The 24,370-nt window shown below is 32.8% G+C and overlaps 1 protein-coding gene and 1 pseudogene across 1 annotated transcript; both read left to right on the top strand.

Annotated features, from left to right (window-relative positions):
• The first annotated feature begins 894 nt into the window (after positions 1–894).
• LOC128184790 (uncharacterized) lies at positions 895–8,485 on the top strand. The gene is made up of 4 exons (XM_052854378.1): positions 895–1,100; positions 1,261–1,319; positions 6,735–6,875; positions 7,384–8,485. The coding sequence occupies exons 1-4, from the start codon at positions 1,021–1,023 to the stop codon at positions 7,677–7,679; spliced, it is 576 nt and encodes a 191-aa protein (XP_052710338.1). The 5' UTR covers positions 895–1,020; the 3' UTR covers positions 7,680–8,485.
• Positions 8,486–18,114: 9,629 nt separating this feature from the next.
• LOC128185675 (uncharacterized) lies at positions 18,115–24,113 on the top strand (annotated as a pseudogene).
• Positions 24,114–24,370: the final 257 nt, after the last annotated feature.

Raw genomic sequence — 24,370 nt, 5'->3', positions numbered from 1 at the left:
GGACTAATATTGGGCCCTAAGGGGGTTCAAAGTTTAACATAGAAATATATATGAAAAATGTTTAAAAATCTTCTTCTCGAAAGACTACAATGCTACAAATTTTAAGATTACAACGGATCCTCAAATTGTGTATATTCTAAATTGTTAAAGCAAAGCATAAACCGAACCAATATGGGGGCCCCAGAAAGGGGTTCAAATTTTAAAATAGAAATAGCATAATTATGCTACGAAATATATTTTACAAGTGAATTTCTGTTCAGGTGAGCTCTTGTTAGCATGCGTACTAGTTACAGCACTTTTGTGGCTTGGAGACCCCTTTGCTGTATACTCTGTAATTTGTTTTCTAATCAAATGTTTGTGGATCTACCAGCAACTTTTGTTTATGTTTATAATGTTAAATAATTTTGCGTCATTTTTAAATCAATGACAATAATTTAACTAGCACGAGGTCAACGCATAATGGCGTTTATATTTGTGCTAATAGTGTTTGAAGTGTATTTACAGGAATTTGAACGTTGCAGATTTCCATTGCAAACATACACAATGTATCTAAATCCAAATACGTTAGTGTTGTAATCAATGTTTGTATAAATAGCAAACCTACTAGGATTACTCTTGGCATCAGTATTCCAAACGAGATTTCTGATTCAGGATATCATTCTGATTCTTTGGGCTTAAGATGGACATTCTCTCTCTCTCTCTCTCTCCATCCATCATTCCATCCATCCATCCATCCATCCATCTATCTATCTATCTATCTATCTATCTATCTATCTATCTATCTATCTATCTATCTATCTATCGATCGATCGATCGATCGATCGATCTATCTATCTATATATCTATTTATCTATCATAAATAATAATTTTATTTGAATTAACTTCCTTTCAAAGTGCTTATAATAAATAATTCCCTCAAACAATTTCCTTTCCGTGTTATAGTGCTTGGCTAAATGTAATGCACAGACTGTAATATGCGTGTTTAATGTTTTCCTTTTTTGAGTATATTGATGATTAACTATGGTCAATCAAATTACGGGCATGCATATATTTCAACTGTTATATTTATATGCAGAAATAATTAGATTGTTCAGCTTGAGGTAAGGTTAGTTATTTTGTTTTTTTAAGTTTACTCTGATGATTTACTTTTTGACATTAATACATTTAATAATAAATAATAAATAACAATAATAGTATTATGCTTGTTAAACATCTCGTAAGATATCGAAAATACGTATATAATATTTTTTTCTCTTCTAGCATAGCCACACAGTGCAGACACGATAAATACTACAATACGAAGATAAACAACTGTACTGGTATGTATATAGTTAGGAATTATAATATGTGATGATCAAATAAAGTTAAAAGGATTGATTATCATCTTCGTTCAATATACATAAATATAATACGATCTGTACAGAGTCATTGTTCCATATACTTTGGAATCATCAATTTTCATGGGGGATTAGTTTTCGTGGCTTTCGTGGGTAACCCTTGCCCACGAATTTGCATCCCAACGAACGTATATCAAAGCATATGTTAAATATCTATTTACGAAATAGAACTTAGGGCTACCAACGAAATGAAGTTCACACGAACAAGAAAAACTTTGGGTACCCAAGAACATTGACCTCCACGAATAAAAACAATTCTACAGTACTGAAACAGAAATTGAAAAAGGTTTTTAAACGTCGGAAAATTGTAATAGTCCGCATTCAAAGCAATGGTATTTTTTTTTTCGGATAAAAATATTTTTCATTAGCTTTCTGATTTATATAGACCTCCAATATAGGTACATGTACGGAAGCCCGTTGGTGCCACGAAGGAAAAATATTTTATCTGGCGGCCGCCACTTATTATCTGGCGGCCGCCACATAATTTTCTGGCGGCCGCCACATAATTATTTGGCGGCTGCTAGATAAAACCTGGCTTCCTGATGCGCGCGCATGTTTAATGGGAGCTTTTTAGGGAGTTGTGGATACACTCTAATTTATTTGTTTTATTAATAATTTCTAAAACTTGACATTAAATATCAATTGCAGAGCTTATGATTTTGAAAAACTGGTTGAGTTGAATGTATAGAAGACTTTGTTGTTAGAATCTAGAATGAATTGTATATTACTTTGTGCCTTGTATTATACATGTATGTTGTAAAACATTGTATTTTAGAGTTGATTCTGAACTTTTAAAACTGAACTAAACACCTGTTCAGGAAATCTTAACATTAAAACACCTTAACTTGAGAGGAATTTTATGTAAACATGTATAAGTTAAGGAACGCACTGCCTTCTATATGTTTTAATTTTGGTATAAGAATTTACCAACGCAGATTAAAGTCAGCTTTATTGACCACGACAGCTAGTACAGGCAATATTATCACGAGAGCAGATCCATCTATGATTTTATAAGGATAAACAAGGATAAGTGTGTACTAGCATTCGTGGCCATAAAAATGAAACTATTTAACTGACTGTGATGTTAAACTCTTATTCCATATCACATGAAAGGCAGTACAGTAAAAAGACCGTGATCGGCCACAGTCTCTCTGGGTAAATCAAAGTGCTGAGAGTACTGAAAGGCGAGGTCTTGAAAGTTTGAATTTGTAATTGTTCACGTTTTCCTCCATTATGTTCCAAAAAATATGAGTTTGAATTAGTTGTTTCAATCTACATGTAGTATGCTAAAGTTCGGCTTTTTGCAATTGCCTGATACTTTGTCAAAATTTTGCTAAATCCCGACCGGGACTGTTCTTCATAATTGTAGAAAATTGACACAACGGTATATTATGTAAAAAAAGACCCCAAGAAATTTTTTAAAAAATTACAACTAACCAGGGAAATCAAAACAACTATATTTAGGTAGATAATTTAAATCGTTATATTCATTTATTTTGTGATCAAAGGGAAAATCTATAAGTCGGACGGTATCTGTTATACAAGGTTTATGGAAATTCCGAAAACTCTCAAACTGTTGAATTACCGAACAAAGTTAACATTTGCATACCGATAACAAACACAGGCATCTAACGTTAGAAATATTTCTTTTTTACAATAAGATTATTCCAAGTACTATAACAATAAAAAAATTTGTTGCAGTAGCCATTTTGATTTTTTAGAGCTTCTTACCTTTCATGATTATTTTTGCAGCGATTCATATAACATTTATAGGTAAAAAATATATTCGTTCGCCACTTACTACTTTTTGTGTAAACTCGTTTACACGAATCACGATACAACCGTTTCTGAAATTTAATTAAAAATCATACTCCAAATTCAGTCATCTGCTTTTCAAATCGATAAAACAAGAAAATGGAGACCAAAAGTGAATGAATCACGTCATATTTTGGGGTAGACCTTTCCTGATTGGCTGTTATATATGATAATTGTAGATTATTAATTTTAGCTATTAATTCAGATTTATTTGATTTTGAAATTTCTAAAATATGCAAAGTTAACGCTTTTAACAGTAAAATTAACAAATGTTGTAGGACATTGTCATTTCAGGGATCTTTGTCCTTTAAATACACCCTCGTTTATTAAACGCACAATTTAATGCGTGTCTTGGCAAAATGAACTTAATTTCGAAAGCGATTTAATTTAAAATGTTTCGAGGAGCTACAATAAAGGATTTGTAAATCAGATTTTAAGACTATGATAAAAAGTTCCTTTTTATCTTTTTAAAATTGAAATAAGTCCTATTCATTTACATGTACATGTACTACCACACAATAAATTAAAAATTTAAAACATAACAACCATGCGTTATCTCTGAATTCATTGGTCTAATATTGGTGCGAGTATTTATCAATGGGAGAAAGATCAGCTGATTTTCTGATGAGAGGCATAAAGATATTGATGAAGAATTCTTTTAAATCATGAATATGACTGGTTTTATCCGATATAAAATATAGAAATTGTCTCATAACGTTAAAACAAATTACACGATTGTATATTCCAACTAAGCCGGACAACATGAACATTAACATTTAACTTGGTTCTTCAATCGATAAGATTGTATATATCAATTAATCTATTGGTCACCCGAAATGAATAATCTATATAGATTTTGCTTACAATGTATTGTTCAAAATTTAAATTCAGTTTAATTAACTAAAGAGTCAATGAACGAGAAGGCAAATTCAGACTTGTTTTTATTTTCTATGTACAAATTGTTTTTTTAGAGATGAACAGCAGTCATAACGCGTGTTAACTGGAAGCCAATGAAACACCTATTTAATATGTAGAACATCTGTATTTGAACCTCGGCTCGCGCATGAAGTTCGGTTATGGTGGCATATCTCTGCCCCTTGTGTGCAAGTTATTTTTCTATCAAATATGTCGACATGCAAGATAAATATGTTGACATACAAGATAGTTATGTCAACATGCAACATAACTATGTTGACATGCAAGAAATTGCAATCTGATATGAATTATACAAAATCAAAAAATCGCCCACCTATGACATCCAAGATGCTAGATGCTATCTTTCTATGTCAACATGCAACTTAGTTATGTTTACATGCGAGATAAATATGTTGACATGCAACTTATAAGTTGCATGTCAACATAACTAAGTTGCATGTAGACATAAATATGTTGCATGTCAACATATTTATCTTGCATGTTAACATAACTAAATTGCATGTTGACACAAATAAGTTGCATGTCAACATAAAGAAGTTGCATGTTAACATAAATAAGTTGCATGTTGACATCAATAGGTAGCGTATCTAGCATCTTGGATGTCACATGTCGGCGATATTTGAGATTTTTTATAACTCTTATTTGATTGCAGTTTTCTTGCATGTCAACATAGTTATGTTGCATGTTGACATAACTATCTTGCATGTCAACATATTTATCTTGCATGTCAACATAATTAAGAGAAAAATTACTTGCACACAGGGGGCAGAGATATGCCACCATATACTTGGAATAATCTTATTGTAAAAATGAAATATTTCTAACGTTAGATGCCCGTGTTTGTTTTCGGTATGCAAATGTTAACTTTGTTCGGTAATTCAACAGTTTGAGAGTTTTCGGAGTTTCCATAAACCTTGTATAACAGATACCGTCCGACTTATAGATTTTCCCTTTGATCACAAAATAAATGAATGTAACGATTTAAATTATCTACCTAAATATAGTTGTTTTGATTTTCCCGGTTAGTTGTAGTTTTTTAAAAATTTCTTGGGGTCTTATTTTACATAATATACCGTTGTGTCAATTTTCTACAATTATGAAGAACAGTCCCGGTCGGGATTTAGCAAAATTATGACAAAGTATCAGGCAATTGCAAAAAGCCGAACTTTAGCATACTACATGTAGATTGAAACAACTAATTCAAACTCATAATTTTTGGAACATAATGGAGGAAAACGTGAACAATTACAAATTCAAACTTTCAAGACCTCGCCTTTCAGTACTCTCAGTACTTTGATTTACCCAGAGAGACTGTGGCCGATCACGGTCTTTTTACTGTACTGTCTTTCATGTGATTTGGAATAAGAGTTTAACATCACAGTCAGTTAAATAGTTTCATTTTTATGGCCACGAATGCTAGTACACACTTATCCTTGTTTATCCTTATAAAGTCATAGATGGATCTGCTCTCGTGATAATATTGCCTGTACAAGCTGTCGTGGTCAATAAAGCTGACTTTAATCTGCGTTGGTAAATTCTTATACCAAATTAAAACATTTAGAAGACAGTGCGTTCCTTTACTTATACATGTTTACATAAAATTCCTCTCAAGTTTAGGTGTTTTAATGTTAAGATTTCCTGAACGGGTGTTTAGTTCAGTTTTAAAAGTTCAGAATCAACTCTAAAATACCATGTTTTACAACATACATGTATAATACAAGGAACAAAGTAATATAAAATTCATTCTAGATTCTAACAACAAAGTCTTCTATACATTCAAATCAACCAGTTTTTCAAAAACATAAGCTCTGCAATTGATATTTAATGTCAAGTTTCAGAAATAATTAATAAAACAAATAAATTAGAGTGTATCCACAACTCCCTAAAAAGCTCCCATTAAACATGCGCGCGCAGCAGGAAGCCAGGTTTTATCTAGCGGCCGCCAAATAATTATGTGGCGGCCGCCAGATAATTATGTGGCGGCCGCCAGAAAATTATATGTGGCGGCCGCCAGATAATAAGTGGCGGCCGCCAAATGATTATCTGGCGGACGCCAGATAAAATATTTTTCCTGCGTGGCACCAACGGGCTTCCGTAGTACATGTACATATCAGGTGTAATCTTATAAACCTCGCTAATTTTTTATCAATATTATTTAATACAAATGATAGTGTAACAAGACCTGGAAAATCATACCTTATGATTAAGATTTTTTTTTACACTTCATTCAATTCATATTTATCCGTATGACATGTTTCGACATTGCATTCAATGAACATTTAGTATTTCTTGTCAAGGACCAATTTTAAATATGCAGTATAGTAATTCTTATCTTTATTTATTTTTTAAACAATTTAATCAATGCAAATGAATTTATTTACAAAAAGAAAATATGCTGATAAAAATTCAAAATCATGATTTTTTCCCTACGCGGTTCAGTTTTAAAATTCATTTTACTGAAATGTAAACGTTAGGTTTGAAATTTTATGAACTAGTGCTTAAATATTGTATGGAAATCAATAGCATATTTTGTAAAACATTATCTTGTTATTGACATGAATCAATTTCACCTTATTGTTTTGGTAGATTGTCTTCCGGGATACTATGGACAAAACTGCAGGAAATCTTGTCGATACCCGAACTACGGTGTCAGTTGTCAAGAAGGATGCAATTGCTCAAAGATAGCATGCAATCACATAATTGGATGTAATGACAACGCTTTAGATGGTAAGAGAGAGAGAGGGGGGGGCGTGTGTTGTTAAATGCATATGTAATTTAGATACCAAATGTAAGTCGAAGGGTCTAAGAACACCGTGAATTATTTCGGTTCTAATCAAACTCAATCTTTATATAAAGGTTTTAAAAGAACTTCGAATTACATTTTTCTGTATTTTAAGATTGATAAACCAAAGAATATGACAACTACAATCATTGAAGATAACTACATGTACAAATACCGAGAAAAATCCCCAAAGTCTTAAAAAAGTCATGAAGAATAAAAAAAAAATTAAATGTGTATAAGGGACTGTTTTACTAAAATATCTACAACAATAATGATGATATTATCATTTCATATGAAAATCGATATACTCTGAGCACTCATTTATTATCTACATAATTCTTCACCCTTTTTGTTTCCTCGTAATCTATATAAATTTGCACTTTATATATTAAGGATTTTTAATATATGTATTTCTTTTTTAGAGTTTTAGCCTTATTATTTTTATATATCTAGGACATGACAACAATAATGGTCATCTACTGATCATCGGTCTTTTGGTAGGGATTGGAGTTGCGCTGATAATTGTCGCTTGCTTCATTATAACTGCAAGAAACAGAAGATTCTATACTAGGCAAATCAGAGAAAATGCCCATTACATTGGATCGGTGGCGACTGAACATAGCATGACAACTAATATGTATAACCCCTTGGAGCCATGTACTCGTCATTGCAGTGAAAGCGAAGCTACGGACAGTGGTGTATACATGTTAGCAGGGACACTTCGATATGAACACATAAATCTCGAATAAATAATCCGTTACGACTGTTATCAAGAACTTTTGACCATAATCTTGAACAAGATATTGTGCTGAAAAAGTGCTGAATTATGTTAGTAATTGTATACAACGTCATTTAAGATTATTTCAAGCTTGCTGCTATCCATAATTGACATATGTCAGGAAGTGAAATTTTATATGTGTTTACAGATCAACCTATATTCATATAGCTCTACAACTGATCTTCACTCTTAAATGCATTTGTTATATACAATCCTTTGAATTAATAAATATCAATGAAATGATATCAACACTATCCGATATAATATGTCAGATGTAAATTCATGATTAAGTATTTACATTGTATTATAGATTTGCAATATTTTAAAATACATATAAGATATACAATTTAACTTTTAAGTGATCTGATTTGTAATATATATATAAACTTTTATTACAAACAAAAGTGAATAAAAGTATAACATTGAAATACAGTCTAAGCATGGAGGAAGTTTTTCTACAAATGAAAATTGCAATATAAGTAGGTAACTGACCACTTGAAATAACTTTATGTTTACAAATATAGAATTTCCTCTTTCCGCGACTTAATGGTTGCATAGTTCAAAAACTATAACATCAATTAGTGTTATGAGTTACAAACATTTGCATTTTGTGTTATGGAAATTCCTTATTGTATATATATTAATTATATTTGTATTGTATATTTAAGTCACGAATATTATGTGTATAGTAATTATTTCTTTTTCTATGTTTAAAATTCTTAAATGAAATTAAATTCAATGCAGCCACTAAATACATGTGCATGTGTCAATATAGATAGACTTAACTTATTTTTATTTGAACGGTTATTGTTCGAGGAACTTAAAGAACTTTAAAATGAAGTTCAACGTACTTTTCAAATGATTTTCCTCTTTCCGTGTTGCTTTTGTATAATAATAATTTAGAATGAAAGATAACTCTTATTTTTATTCAACATCATAAGATATATACTGAAACATTATGAAAAATTCCGGTATATGACAAATTTTGGATAAATAAATTCTGTGTTCCCTTTTTAACACAAATACAGGATTTGACTGCATTCGCCAGTTAGAGTTCTAAGAAATTATTTCACGTTCTACAAAAAAAAAATGAATGCACAACTTATAAATGTATGTCTAAGTGAGATAGACGTTTTAAAACTACAAAATAAAAGACTTGTTTTAGGAAGGCAATGTTTTCTTCATTTTGAATCATTTTAAAGATTGTTAAAAAAAAAAGCATTTATCTAATCTGGGTTTTTTTTGCAATGTATCAATCACTCTGCTTGTCGAGGTACAAAAATATTTTCTATGAAAATAATATTTGATTCGTCAACCATATCTCTTTAAGTATTATTATGTATCCATAATTTCCGTATGAAGGGGCTATAACTTATGTAGTTTACTTGACGTATGACCATCACCTCCATCTTTCGATACATAATACAATGTATATAAACAAAACAAGACATTGTATATGTTGCTCTTTGCCACCAGCGTCACTTTAATTGTTACATTACATTGTAACACATTGCGTAAAATTATATAAAATAATATTACGTAATACTACAATTGAAATTTAATTGAATTATGTTGCAATTCTGCATTTGATCTTAATATGATGTAACTGTAATTAGTTTCTGAATAGTAATTAATAATAACTAAAATATGAATTTTATTAATTGGCTGTTTTGAGAAACTGAAATCGAAAACTGGTTACGTAATATCGTCAAACAAGTATCTTGTGATATGAAAACGCTCTGTACATCTACAGTAAAATACATGCATGAAAAAAGAAAAAAAAAAGAAAAGTGTTACCCTTGCGGCGTCCTGAAAGAAAGTGAATTAGCGCGTCTTCCTAAAGAAAGAGAGTCGCTAGAAATCCCGCGTTTAATGTCATTGGTCAAATGATGACACCAACATTACGTGACCAAATAGAGCACTCTCTACCTCTTGATTTTACACATTATAAAGTGCGATAACTCGTAGGGTGTAACGGGATGAGCGGAAGCTATTCCAAACAACAACAACACGACATCTTAAATTTAACAAAATTTATTAACAAAAAAAATAAGAAAATGAAAGAAAAGATAGAAATATAAACACTAAACCACACAAACACTCACACACCTTTCACACAACTAGAAAAAAATATGATGTACATGTATATACAAATGACCAAAAATATATGATTCAACAAACACCTCTTTACATGTTATTAACTATCATCTATATTTGAAGAGTGTTCGAATCTCCGGGGCTGTAGTCCTGGACCAACTACGGACAACCACAACTAAAGTACGTTACGTCACCACAATCATCATCATCGCCACCATCATCATAATCATCGACACTATCGTCAACATCATCATGCATCTACCACATCATAATCATAATACACATCATCGTCATCACCATAAGCATCTACTTCATCATCGTCACCGACGTCACCATGAACGACATCATCTACTTCATCATCATCAACATGACCCTCATCATCGTCGTCGTCATCAACAGCACCATCACATCGTCATCGACATCACCATAACATCATCTTCGTCTTCAACATCAACAATATGACACACGGTCAGCTATATGTGTCCGCGTCAAATGCTAAACTTGAGAGACTAAAACATGCCATACAGGCTTCTACCACGATACCCCCTTTTAACACTGAGCACGTCTTTATCGCTGGACAGCTAGGCCAGGTATAACCTAGCGCCTATGGTTAGTGTTGGACAAGCCCATTGCAAAGAATTATGGGTAAAACAAAACAAAACCGGGTGCGTTCAATATGAACAGTGATTGTCACATAGGGCGAAAAATTGTAAAATCAATATACATAAAGCATTTTAAGTAAACTTAAAATTCCTTTATCCATAATTGATATCCGTATGAAGGGGCTATAACTTATGTAGTTAACTTGACGTTTGACCATAAATAATATTACGTAATACTACAATTGAAATTAAATTGAATTATGTCACGATCTGCATTGGATCTTAATATGATGTAAATATAATTAATTTCCAAATAGTAATAAATAATAATATACAAATATAAATTTTATTAATTGGCTGTATTGAAAAACTGGAATAAAAAATTGGTTACGTAATATCGTCAAACAAATTCCTTGTGGTCTGAAAATGCCATGGGCTTGATTAAACGTATTAATCAAGTTCAGACCCCAAAGAAAAATAAAAGGAGGAAAGAAATACTGGTGGGAAAGAGCAAACTTATAGCTAATGGAATAAAGATATACCCTGGCTATTTCAATATTAGAACTACAAATTAATTACCATTAACCTAGCTAAACATACAATGAAATAAACATATATTCAATGCAACAAAATAATAACGTACAAAAATATAACTGGATGGATAAACATATGCCCTTCAATAGCCCAACAATAATGTCGACAGAGATAAACATATGCTCTGGGTACAGCGTAAACAAGGTAAACACAGTGTTGACTAGACTGGGTATTTGCATCTAAGTACACGAATTAACCGGTCTGATGTACGATTTAAAGGCATCCGATTTCCAACGTCCCAGGAGTCTAAATTTACATTCGCTCATTCCGCAGTCTGCGCAGTGAGAAGCCATGCCATTCAAAATGAATGACTAGTAATTTTCCCCATCTGGATATTAGCGAAAGATAAACAATTCTTCAAAATCATCGAAAATTTGATCCTCGTCACAGGTGTGCATGCATATGGTACGTAGCAAAATAAAGGACCCTCTTGCACTCCCCTTTGATAAATATAATTCTTAAGGTACTGCACTGGGCAATAATCTGAATCCTTAGCCCAATGTATTGTAAGAAAGAATGGTCTTCCCAGGCTATGCTTATATGAAACAAATTTAATCAATAGTGTGTCATTTAGGATAGATTTTGGTTAAAATGTAGCAGACTTTTATTTGGTAATTTTGCCGATTCTCAAAAAACCATAAAAGGCTAACAAAAACATTGCTTGAAATAGAATTTTTTCATATAAATTGGATAAAGTATGTTGTAAAGAATCAAGGAGTTTGTGCAAGATAGCCCTAGTTATTGGTATTCTATCATCAGTTGTCGATTTGCGCTTACGAGCTCCAGTTAATACTTTTTGTACATCAAATGATGAGCATGGATCTTGGAGGCGGTTGAGTCTATGGACGTGTTTGTTGGCCGGAAGATAAGATGTTATCGTCGACGTTGCGTAGTCTTGTGAGAATAGGAAAGCAACATAGAGAACCAATATGTGTCCGGATATCCGTTCGTAAACTGTACTTTTTTGCAAAGTTCCTAAACGTAGACTATGCGTGAGTGTATGATGATGAAGTTGACGCTGTCAAACTGGAATCCAGGAGTTTTTTCTCAACCAAGGTCAACTTGGATAAGGCGGAAGACTGGGAATCTCGACCGGTTGTTTGTCGGCCCAATGTGCTAATTGTTGGAATTTCTGTACCTTGAAACGAGAAAGCAAGTCACATAGTATATTTTCGTTTGATGTTAAATGTTTTGCTTTAAAATAAATATTAAAAGCAAGACAACAAGCAACGATCTGGCGAACACGAGACATGATATCTTTATACTTACATATTTGTTTGTTTATATCATGCACCAACGCCTGATTATCAGTGTTAAATAAAATACATTTGTTAGTCAGCATTTTCCCCACACTTTTATTGCCACAACTATTGGGTTAAGTTATAAGGCTGCAATATCTTTATATTGCAAATTACTATCCCAGTTTCCATAAAACCACTGACCACCGAATACCGCTGCATAACCGATCGAACTCGAGGCATCTGTAATTTAAGCTCATGCGAACTTGACCACTTATCTGGGAGGATCCATTGAATTTATCAAGAAAACATTCCCAAACTTTCAAATCCTCTTTCACCTCTTTTGTCATGCTTATTTTGAAAAATGGCTCACTGACACCAATGGTAAGGTCTATTAATCTCTTAAGGAATGATCTGTCTGCCAAAAAACATTACATGCAAAGTTGAGTAAACCTATGAGCGACTGTAATTGTGTAAGTGTCAAGCTCTTTTGTGTCTTTGCAAACTTAATTTTATCTATGCACTTTAGTATTTTGTCATGAGGCAACCTAGACTGCATCTTGCACGAATCCAGCTCATAGCCTAAGTAAGTTATAGTCTGAAGAGGACCACACGTTTTCTCCAGGCCTAGGGATATTAGAACGCCTATGTCAACACACATTGATAAAAATGCCTTAAACTGTCTAACACATGTTAAGGAACAATTGTGAAGACATGTATCCACATAGTACTTGTTCTTCCATCTAAAACCAACGTATTTGAATTGAGAATAGTTTAAGTTGATTATCCTAAAAGCATATTTTATATCCGTATTGCAACAATAAGCACCAACTCCACAGTTCTTCATGTGACTGATGGCATCTCAAACCGAAGAATATTGAACAAATGATTCCTTGCGTGGAAAGCCACCGTTAACTGATTTGTTTCTATGATAAGATAAATGATGAATCATTCTATATTCACTTGGTACATGTACCTGTTTTCTCTACCAAACATAATGGGGAACATTGTATGTCAACAAATGGTTTAGAATCGAATGAACCTAACACTCTACCCGGTGACACTTCTTTAAAAATATTTTCCTCAATTATATCCGGGCAAATAAAAGCTGATCCTACACCAGGACATTCACCAACAAACCCTAATGAAGAACCATTTGAAAAAAATATTTATTAAATAGTTTGTCTCAGTTTCGTCGTAACCAAACAGCCATTCTACAAGTCTATTTAATTTGATTGGTGTTGGGCCCTTGCTTGGTAAGAGGGGTGACTTAGACGGATTGGCGAATTTGGTTGGTTGTGGTGACTGATACTTAAATCTTTGTTGGACACGAAAGGGTCGGGCCGCTTAACCTGTTTTGTGCACTGGATGAAAGGATGCGAGCCACCACAGTTGCAATACCTGTTCTGAAAACGACAGGAAAGACCTGCATTGCACTGCTTTCCTGAGTGGAACTGGAAAGAAGCTCCTCTGGGAATTGTTTTACTCAATTCGTTGTGTGTGTTGGTTGTTTTGATAGATTGAGAAGAAGTAAGACGTGCGTTTATGTACAGATCCATATGAACATCTCCCCACTGCACATGGCCTTGTTCAATAAAGGATCGGAAGTCCTCATCGTAACTATTCCAGTTATCTTTTGCATCTTTAGTGTCCCTGACCGCTTCTAGATGTTTTGCGAGTTTAGCTTGTTCGTGTGGATACTTTATGTAATACATAGCCATATACCTATTCCAAGCTGTAAGCCAGTCGTTCATAGAAGATACTTCTCCATCAGTATCCTCTTTCTTCATCTGATGAATTGTAAGCATACCTGGCTTCATTGAATTCTCTACCTGAAGAGAAAGTTATTTGTTTGTTCCGGAGTAGCAGACAACCAAAATCCACGTACTGCTTTGACAAAATATTTGATTTTAATTTATCAGGTATACGAGCTTCAATGGAGACCGATGTACTTACAAAACCACTACTGGACCTACCTGATGTTATCCTATCAGATTGATTAACAATTGCTGCCTCGACAGTTTCCTAAATTGCGTTATCCCTATTGATATTTGAATTAGTACTGGATGCACATGCAATACTCCCCTGACTGGTGAAGGCAGTTGGCTGGAGAGCATTGAACATTCGAAATTTCCTCCTTCAGGTTGGCGGTGACTTTTTCCGTGACCTCTTTTGTTATGGTTTCCAAAATTTCCGGAGAGACGGTAGAAGGAGAACTTGATTGTGGTACTGAGGTATCCTGAGATTGTTTTCCTCTTTTGGCAGATGTTTGTTTCGTTAAATCTGTAGATTTCCGATTAGGTGCCATGACGAACACTATTGAAAATAATTGCTGTGCTGGTATTAGCAAATGATATTTAAGTACACCTTTTAAAGGTGATAATAATGGATTTGTTTTGGCTAAATTAATTGCACAAATATGTCTTTAATCATACAGCATCGTAATTCGTGCAACGTAATTATTAAAATATAAGATGGAAATTGTTGTATGAATGGACACAAAACAAATGCAGTCTCGATAAGAGAACAAAAAACAGCCCCGTTAAGGACCAAATACGGTCTCGTTAAGAGCACCAAAAAGGCCTCGTTAAGAGAACCAATGCGGTCTCGTTTAGAGGACCCAAATGCGCTCTCGTTAAGAGGACCAGATGCGGTCTCGTTAAGAGAACAAAGAACGGCCTCATTTAGAGGACCACTGCGGTTTCGATTAGAGGACTCAAATGCGCTCTCGTCAAGAGAACCAGATGCAGTCTCGTTAGGAGAACCCAAACGGCCTCGTCAAGATGACCTAAACGGCCTCGTTAAGAGAACCAAAACGCCCTCGTTAAGAGGACCAATGTAGTTTCGTTAAGAGAATCCAAAAATATTGTTGGATCACATAAAAATAACTCATGTAGAGAAGAAACATAGAAATTATAAGCAGTAGCTAAAATGATGAGGGTTTTTGTTGTTGTTTTTTTTATTGGGGGGGGGGGGGGGGGGTTGTTGTTTTTTATTATTATTATTATTGGGTTTTTTTTTATTGTTTATATTTTCAATATGTGAAAATATACTTGAGTTTGTAGAAAAATACTGAAGTGTCGGTGATGCCATAATGCGACCAATTAACTTAGCATGCCCTTTAAAGAATGATACCACGCAAGCTGCGATACAAATGAACATTGCCTTGCTTGTTTAAATGAACGCCGTCTGCTAAGAATTTATGGTAGCAATATTTTTCTGATGCTGGTGAAGGAAACAATCCATTATGCTCCCAATAGGACGCATAATCCAAATCGGGTATGACTTTCTTGATAAGAGCATTGGCTGCATCGACAAATTGATTATAATCAAATGACTGCCTAAATCTTGGAAGTAATTTACATACATGAATCTGTGAAACACAACACCATTTATGCAAAACTAATACAGCTGCTAAGAGTTTGCATGCAAGTTCCTCCGGTGAATATAATCGTCTTACGTCATTGCTCCCAACCAAAAGAATATGATATGATCCGGCTGGAATGTTTTAATGAAAGGTACATCGTGACGTAAAATGCCATCAATAGTTCGACCCCCTATTCCTTTGTACCTTATTTCATGTGAGTTAACACCCAGATCATCAACATACCTTAAATCTTCATCGTCAATAAGAAAATGATGGAAACGACGGACAATAGAGTGTCCAAGAATCAAAACTTTTGTTGAATTCATTGTTAGCGTATAAGATAATAAAATGTTTTGTAATAGATCAGTGACGAACATACAAACATAAGACTTATAGTATATACAACGATTACCGATTGAATATTTAAAGAAATGGTCCGAAGGAACATAATCAGTATTCAAAGGTGTTACCCTTGTAGCGTCCTGAAAGAAAGTGAAATAGCGCGTCTTTCTTAACAAAGAGAGTCGCCAGAATTCCCGCGTTTAATTTCATTGGTCAAATGATGATACCAACTTTACGTGACCAAATAGAGCACTCTTTACTTCTTGATAATACACATTAAAAAGTGCGAAAAATTGTAAAATCAATATATAAAGCATTTTAAGTAAACTTAAAATTCCTAATTTTTTTATATATTATTTTATTATAATTTTTTTTTGGTACGCTTTACTATTTTTATTTTTTGAGGTTTTGTTGCCAACAATCGAGGAATATAACGTACAGTGTAAGACGGAAAACCCTTTCACTACTGTATCACATAGTACCAATTGATTCATAACCATTGATGGTGGAGATATAATAAAACACAAGGGCATTTATAACGGGATTTCCCAGCAATAAATAAAGAAATCATTTTTACCAGATTTCTTTTATGATGTAGATTTTTAGACTTTATGATATAATATGACAAAATAAATATAAGATACTTGTATAACACCAAGTCATAAAATACATTTATACGCTATTACGATAGAATTATCTTTGACAACTTTTCCATTGAAATATACACATTTCATTATTCCTACATACATGATATAATTTACATTCTGTCCGAAATCACAAAAACACAATTAAGGAAAAAACCCTTACTTTTACAATAAAATATTAAAATATACAATATTCACAAGGTAATTCTTTCAAAATTCTTAATCCGGATAGTTCATTTTATAAACTCGTCTTTCTTTAGTGTTAGTAAATGGTTAAAATTGAAACTCACATTGTCTGGTTGTCTTTAAGTCGTTAGAAATAATTGTTTGGAAAAATGGTAAAAATATCTACTTCTCTGTTCACAAGAAAATGAAAATTCTTGACCAATAATACCCGAGAATATATAATACCGATCAATAAATGTAAAATGTTTCGATGTGTGTGTGTGCATATAAAAGGATGGAAAGCTTTAACTAAATACCATGCTGGTAGTAGAAAGAATTTTATTTTGACAACATTTTATTTATTTACTAATTTATTTTTATTTGTTACTTTTTAAAATAGAAACACTTCTACAACACAAATTTAAAGCAACTGGTCTCGAGTGATACATATACCTAACATGTGCCAAAAGTATATCAAATAGCCTTTTTAAATATGTATTTTAACATGCTCCGTCGTGAATTTTTGTTATCAGTTTTATTCAACATATACAACACATGTATCGTTGATTCGATATGTGATATACTAACCTAATGTTTTGCTTTTTTGTAATTTCTGTTAAAATATTAAAACAGCACCTTGAATAATCCATGTAAAATGGTATCTTTTTCAATATTTCATTCATAAAAATCACTTATAATAATTAAAATGATGGGAGAATGTTAGAGACAGAAAGCTTTTAAAGTGGATTTAGGGGTAATGAATATTTATCAGTATCAAATACCTTTAAGAAAAGCATTTACTTAACAAACATAAGTTTAAAAAACCCTAACTAGGTATTTATAATACAGAAACATATTAACGCATTTTTATTAGACTGCTTTTATTTATTTTTTTAAAGAAAAAGTGACTGAATAATTAAAACTGGTTCATGTCTCTTCCAAAGATAACAAATTTTACATTGATGAATTTAATTAATTATATAATAAATATAGACAATTTGAAAGCCATGATTGAAACATATTTGTTTCGGGCAGGCACTACATAACAATTTCGACCCAGCTTTGAAATAATTTACTTTAGAAAAATCATATTCATGAATAAAAAAAAAGGCAATAAAAATAGATAGATGTTTGCTGAAAAAGATTGTTAACATTTTTTACTTCTACATTTGTATTCCGTGTGGTGTAGATCATTAGCGCACTCTTCCGTTATTTTCCTTTCCGTTTATCTAAAATGAATAAATTCAGTTTGAAAATTATTTCCTTATATTGTATTTATTTTTTTCGAATATGAGGTGATTTTGAAAATTATATTTCATCCTTGTTTTGATTGTCTGCTTAAAGCATATGATCTAATTATGTTATGAAATTTAAGTACTCATTATTCGGGAAATAATTCAATTTCAAGATAATTTGTGCATGTCATCAAACTGGATTCATTATTGAAATGTTACAGTTCTGTGGAAATGTCTTTAAAATTTATTCAGTATTATCTAACTCGATCGATTTTGTGTTTCTACAATCCTTGTAAGTATGGTGTTTTTTTTATTCTTTTTTAACAGACTTTATACAATTTTCATCAGTCTGTAATTTCTTTTCAGGAATGAAACCTACTGTCCTGATGATAAATACTGGGATGATATGACGAACGATTGCAAAGGTAACTAGCAGATACTAAAATGTTATGCTATAGATATGCTACCTGCTGACAGAAACTAGACCCCAACTTAAACCTTGGGGGTTTACTTGAGATTTACTCCTAGTTTACCTAGCTAAGTTGATCCAGAGTTAACCCAGAGTAAAGAAAAAAGATAATCTACAATGGTCACAGATAGTTAACTTCGATCAGAAGTAGAGCCCTGAATGGAGACAATGCATGTGTATTTGGAATATACAAGGGGTGGGAGTCACAGACGGTAATACGGTAGGATAAAAGAAGTTCTGCTTCACACTTTAGTGTTTAAAGTGGACCCTACAGCAAACCCCGAATAAACCCAAAGTAAACCCTAGGTAGACTCAAAGTAAACCCCGATTGGACGCAATTATGTAAAAAAGCAGATTTGTAGTAAACACCAAATAAACCCTGAATGTAAACCCGGAATTAAGTGGGGTCTTCTCTGATGTAATGTTGGGTCTGATCGGCTCTGAATATGACGATTAAATAAACAATACACTTCATTGTGTCTAAATAGTTTAAACATCCTTCCTTACGGCACATTGTTCAGTTACATGTATTTGATGGGCATGATAGAAGCGTTGGTATACACTTATCGTCTGCCCAATATATTTATGCAGCATATTAGGGCGATTTTTTAATACAAATACATATACCGGTAAACTACGCACAAAGAAATAGACAAAAGGGAACATATCCAAGCTAATATTATTTAAACATTATCATGGAAAAATTCACAGAAACGACTGATGATATCTTACGGAGATTTATAATGGGCATCGTTGACATACATCTTTTTTCTATTCGAAAGTTCCTAGCAATACCTTACACAACGTTTTTGTCCAGGTCTGTTGAAAATAAAATACCAGTGGACGTCATATTTTCAAGCCCTGTAATAAAATCTGATCAGTGGATGGGGTGTTTCAAAGTAGAAACCTTGAAATGTTTACATTACTTTGAATCGACATCATCTGAACCTTTGAGGTATTTATGATTTTCGAAATTGAGCAAAGTGTGAAACAGAGTATTCTACCAAGTGATATATAAAATTCTGATATATAAAATGATTTTAAAACAAAGAAAGTAAAGTAATGTAAAAGTGTTTAACATTTCGGAGCTGATATATCTGTTATTCAACAGCACAGATAAAATAAAACAATGCCAATTGAAATCAATTATTCTTGTCGTAACGTGAAAACAAAAATTGGTTATCTGTAATTTTTCTGCACATGCTTTAGATAACTGGCAATTTAATATATTGGTATTACATGTACTGTTTATCGATAGGTTTAAAAGAAACCGCTAAAAATAGGTCAAATGATTGTTGAGGATAATTACAGGGCCGTTAAAATGTTGGTGTATGTATCGTTACTAAGGCAGGTTGTACTCACTTTAAATCTCTTGATTACTTTATTCTTGACATTGTTTTCAATATAAGTAGCCTGGAGAGAAGGTTAATTAGGCATAATTTTTCTCTTCTATAAGTGTATGGTCATTTTAATTGGCCACCTAAATCAATCGGAAAGCTCTATGAAAACGCCAAAGAAAAGAAAGGAAATACTTGCGATATCTATTGAAGGTTCAAGTTCCTGGTTACAATCAGTTTTCAAGGTCAAAACATTTCAAACGTCTGAAATTTAAACGGAAATCATTCACCCTGACGGTTAGACAAATGAGAGTTTAATTTCACATAGTAGAAACATTACACCGAGTGAACACTATAGTAAAGTAAATACTTTTTAAAAATGGATACACAATTGTTGCCCGAGGTCGAAGTTCTGAAGATGATTGATATGTGGGAATTTTAAAAGCTGTGTGATTATAACAGGGAAGTGGGAAGTGTTTCTGCATGATTACTTCTCTTTCTTTCATCAAAGCAGAAAAATAAACATTTGACTAAATTTAATTGATAGTGATTTTTTTTTTCTCTTTGGGCGGAATATGATTAAGGCATATACATGTAATGTTATATAATTACATGTGTTTTATAGAGTGTTCCACATGCATTTTCAGATTAGGTGCACCATTTGTTTTAATACCATGAAATGATAAATGTTTATTGATTTTGGAATTTTCTAAAAAAAAACCATTAAGAATTTAAACAAAAATCGTATTTTTACAAGTTGTTGACTGTGGTAAAATAACTCAATGAATAATTTGTGTTGTCTGTGTCTAACTGTTGCAATTGGCTAGTAACATACACTTCGAAACGATCTTTTTTTTACTAAACTTCATGATGGTTCAAAGAATAGATTTGTGCTAGCTTAAATGTAGTCTTTTGTCCTATCATTTAAGGAATAAGAAATCATTCTTGGAGTATTTTGAAGAAATCATTTTGGTCGGACCGTGGTCAAATACAACACAAAGGGCTTTATGAAAGATTTGATCACGATCCGAACGCAGTTATCACCTAATCAAATCAGAAAATGAGAATATATTTGCTAGCGCTCTCGAGCGCTAGCAACTTCGTTAGTCCTTTTCACTGGAATACGCATGCTCAACTCCATAGTGGGGGATTCTGGGAAAACTTTACTACTGTAGATAAACTGTACCATTTGAATTTCGTTTTATCATATCCACATGAAGTTTTGTGTTTTATTGTAAAAGTCAAAAAGTAACAATAGCCATAGGTCTTATACGTTATATTCAATATTATAATAGATAGCTTACTTTATCTTAAATTCCTTCAAGCTCGGAAAACAACTTCGGATATGTTTTCCGAGCTTGCCGGAAAGGCCCGAGAAGATACGATTGCTACAAAACAGTACCAATGGTTCTTGAAAATTTTCACATGGAAATTGAAATTACAGTAACTACATAATAATTAAGGCAATAAGCTATGCCATTGCCGATGTGACGTCCACTCTAGATTCACAATTCTAAATTGAGACCCCACTCCAGCACAATTCCAGTAGGCTACACCACTGTGCCTACCTATTGTTAATTAATCGATTCAGAAATATGAACCAATGTTTTATAAATCTGCTTCTGTGTTTTACGATGGCTACAGCGCTGGCTCACCAATCTTTTTAAAAGATAAGCTTGTACTTCTATTAGTATGTTCAGCAATTGTACGATTAAATATTAGAGTAACAACATATTATATAATATTTTATTTCTTGAAATATGCAAATCCAGCTTTCTCCCAACAATACGTCATTTAACTATTGGGCTATGAAATATAAAACTGATCTGAGGTGTTATGAAAGCTGAAGACACTGCAATTTCTAAATAAACAAAATTGAAGAAAATTTTGTTGAAAGAACCTAGACAATTTTTGAGATTGAAATTATTGTGTCTTGAGCTTTGTTTACATGACAAAGAATTCCTAACGCTGTATTTTTTAAGTAAATTGATACATTAAACTCTGATAGGGCATAAAAATACCTGCTTTACACATTCTAGATATTAATGTTGAAAAAAATAGAAATCAAATCGTGTCCAGGTTCCTTTATTGAAAAAAACATTATTGTTTTATTCGTTTTACATGAACATGGCTGTATTGATAACATAAACACATGCGATTGTAGGGGATATTGAGTAGTTTCTAATGCCTTTGAAAAAAAACCATAAGTATAAACAAACTGAATGAAAAGTTTCCTGTTTAAATAAATGTAACTTTTGCTTTTATATAACTTTACTATCAAATACGTCTTCATGGTAGCATGTGGTGTTGGATTTTATGGATTTAACTGCTCCAAGCCATGTCGCTATCCAAACTATGGTTTCCAATGTCAACACGAATGTGATTGCAGAAAAACGCACTGTAACATTAAATTTGGATGCCGGGAGTATAATTCGAAAGTAGTGACAGAATCTACAAATCATGGTATTACCTTATACTTTTAATATGAATGTTTCTTTGATTAAAAAAAATAATATGATTATGTGTATGTATCGAATTCATAGGACAAAAAAGTTGCAAAATATTCTTAAATAATATTTTAAACCTATCACAGCCGAAGATGTATTTTGTGGGTTTTTTTTTAATTCAGATGATGTCAATAAACATTCAACTTCGGATAAAACCAGTGTGATCATAGCAACGCTGATAAGCGGATTTTTTGTTGTCATCATGTCCATCATAGTCGTAACCATGCTTCTCAAAAGACGCTTTTCTCGTCGAATTCTAACAACTGAAAAAACATTGATTCTTTCGTTGTAGAGTGCATTATGAGTGGAAACACCTCTACATCACGTGAGAGAGCAAATAACGTTCGTCGTGGGCGCTATGATATCTTACACTTAAACATATGATAGTTCGTTATAAATCTTAAAGAGACAGTACAGCTGACAACACGTGTGAATAACTTCAGATTTACCCATTGTTTCGTTAGGAAATAAGAAATAACGTTGATTGTAACAGTTGAAATAGATAAAAATCCCTTTCACGTACCCAATTAATGTAATGTAATTATGAGCTTCCGGAAATTTAAGAGTCGTACAAACCGGAATACTAGTAATCTTATATCGTTTATCTGTACCACATGGATTTTGATTGACAGTAATTGACACGTGCTGAAAACTACAAGATATTCGCCCGACTCCGATCATTGTGGTATACGAGGTAAAAAGAACTCTCTAAACGAAACACATTATCTTTTTCTCGATAATCTATAAATGGTTTTCCAATTTCGGTTCGTTTTAAAATGAACAAACATAAATGATGAGTTCAAAAAACTCTTTAAGGGGCCTCAGTTACAAAAATGAATTTAGTTTGTAGTCTACTCTTATGATAAGCACGCAAAATACATGCTTACAAAATAATAATTATTGTGGTTATTTTAAAAACTCTTAACAACTATTACCTAGGAGAAGTAGAAAAGACATGTTTTTATCAACAAACATGTACAGGAGAATCTTCGCGAGCCCTACATGTGCTTTGTTTACAATAAATACGCATGCGTAATAGTAAAGAAGGCTGACCCCGTAACACGTTGCTATGTATTTATGTGATTGGCTACACGTAATTATTAATTTTAATGAAATAATTAGATTTATTAAATGGAGAACTTTGTAATTTTCTGAAAGTTTATACATTCATGAGTAGTACAAAATTACCGAACCCGATCGGAAAATGTTTTCAAGTCGGTTTTTTTTTATAAGATGCGCCGTTCTGTCTCTTTAAGTTAAAACGTAGGGTCAAAATATTACTTTTTAAGATTTGTGACATTAACAATACTTATGGAAGTCAAAAAATGTCGTATCCATAATGTCATACATCACTAGTGCCACCTTTACAGAAATTGAAGCAAACGTTTCATTCGACAGATAAAATCTATGTACTATACATGTATAAACTTTTTACAGGTTCATTTATAAGATGGGTCTTGGGTTATTTTAAATGAGTGCAAATTAATAGTTTACACTAAACTGATGTTTATATCACATCTATGTACTTCTGACGTCAGAATCTGCTGATAAAAAAATAAATCATTTTTTAGCTCACCGAAGCTGAAAGATCAAGTGAGCTTTTCTGATCAGTTTTTGTCCGGTGTCAGTCTGTCCGTCCGTCTGTCCGTCAGTCTGTCTGTAAACTTTTTACATTTTCGACTCCTTCTTCTGAACCACTTGACCAATTTCAACCAGACTTAGCACAAAGCATCATTGGGTAATGGGAATTCAAATTTGTTAAAATAAAGGGACACGCCCTATTTTAAGGGGAACTAACTAGAATTTAACTGGCCAGAAAAGCTGTAACTTGTGTGAAATATCATCAGATAGTGAAGATTCAAGATTGGTGAAATCATGGTCACCGGGGGTAAGGTGGGACTAAAATGGGGGGGGGGGGGGGTCAAAGTTTTTTTAATAGGAGTATAGAGAGTTAATTTTAAAAAATCTTCTTCTTAAAAACCATTAGGCCAGAAAAGCTGACACTTGTGTGGAGGCATCCTCAGATAGTGAAAATTCAAGTTTCTTCAAATCATGGTCCCCAGGG

This window comes from Crassostrea angulata, chromosome 5 (assembly GCF_025612915.1).
Source record: "Crassostrea angulata isolate pt1a10 chromosome 5, ASM2561291v2, whole genome shotgun sequence".
NCBI classification, from domain to species: domain Eukaryota; kingdom Metazoa; phylum Mollusca; class Bivalvia; order Ostreida; family Ostreidae; genus Magallana; species Magallana angulata.
This window is presented reverse-complemented; position numbering and strand designations above follow the sequence as displayed.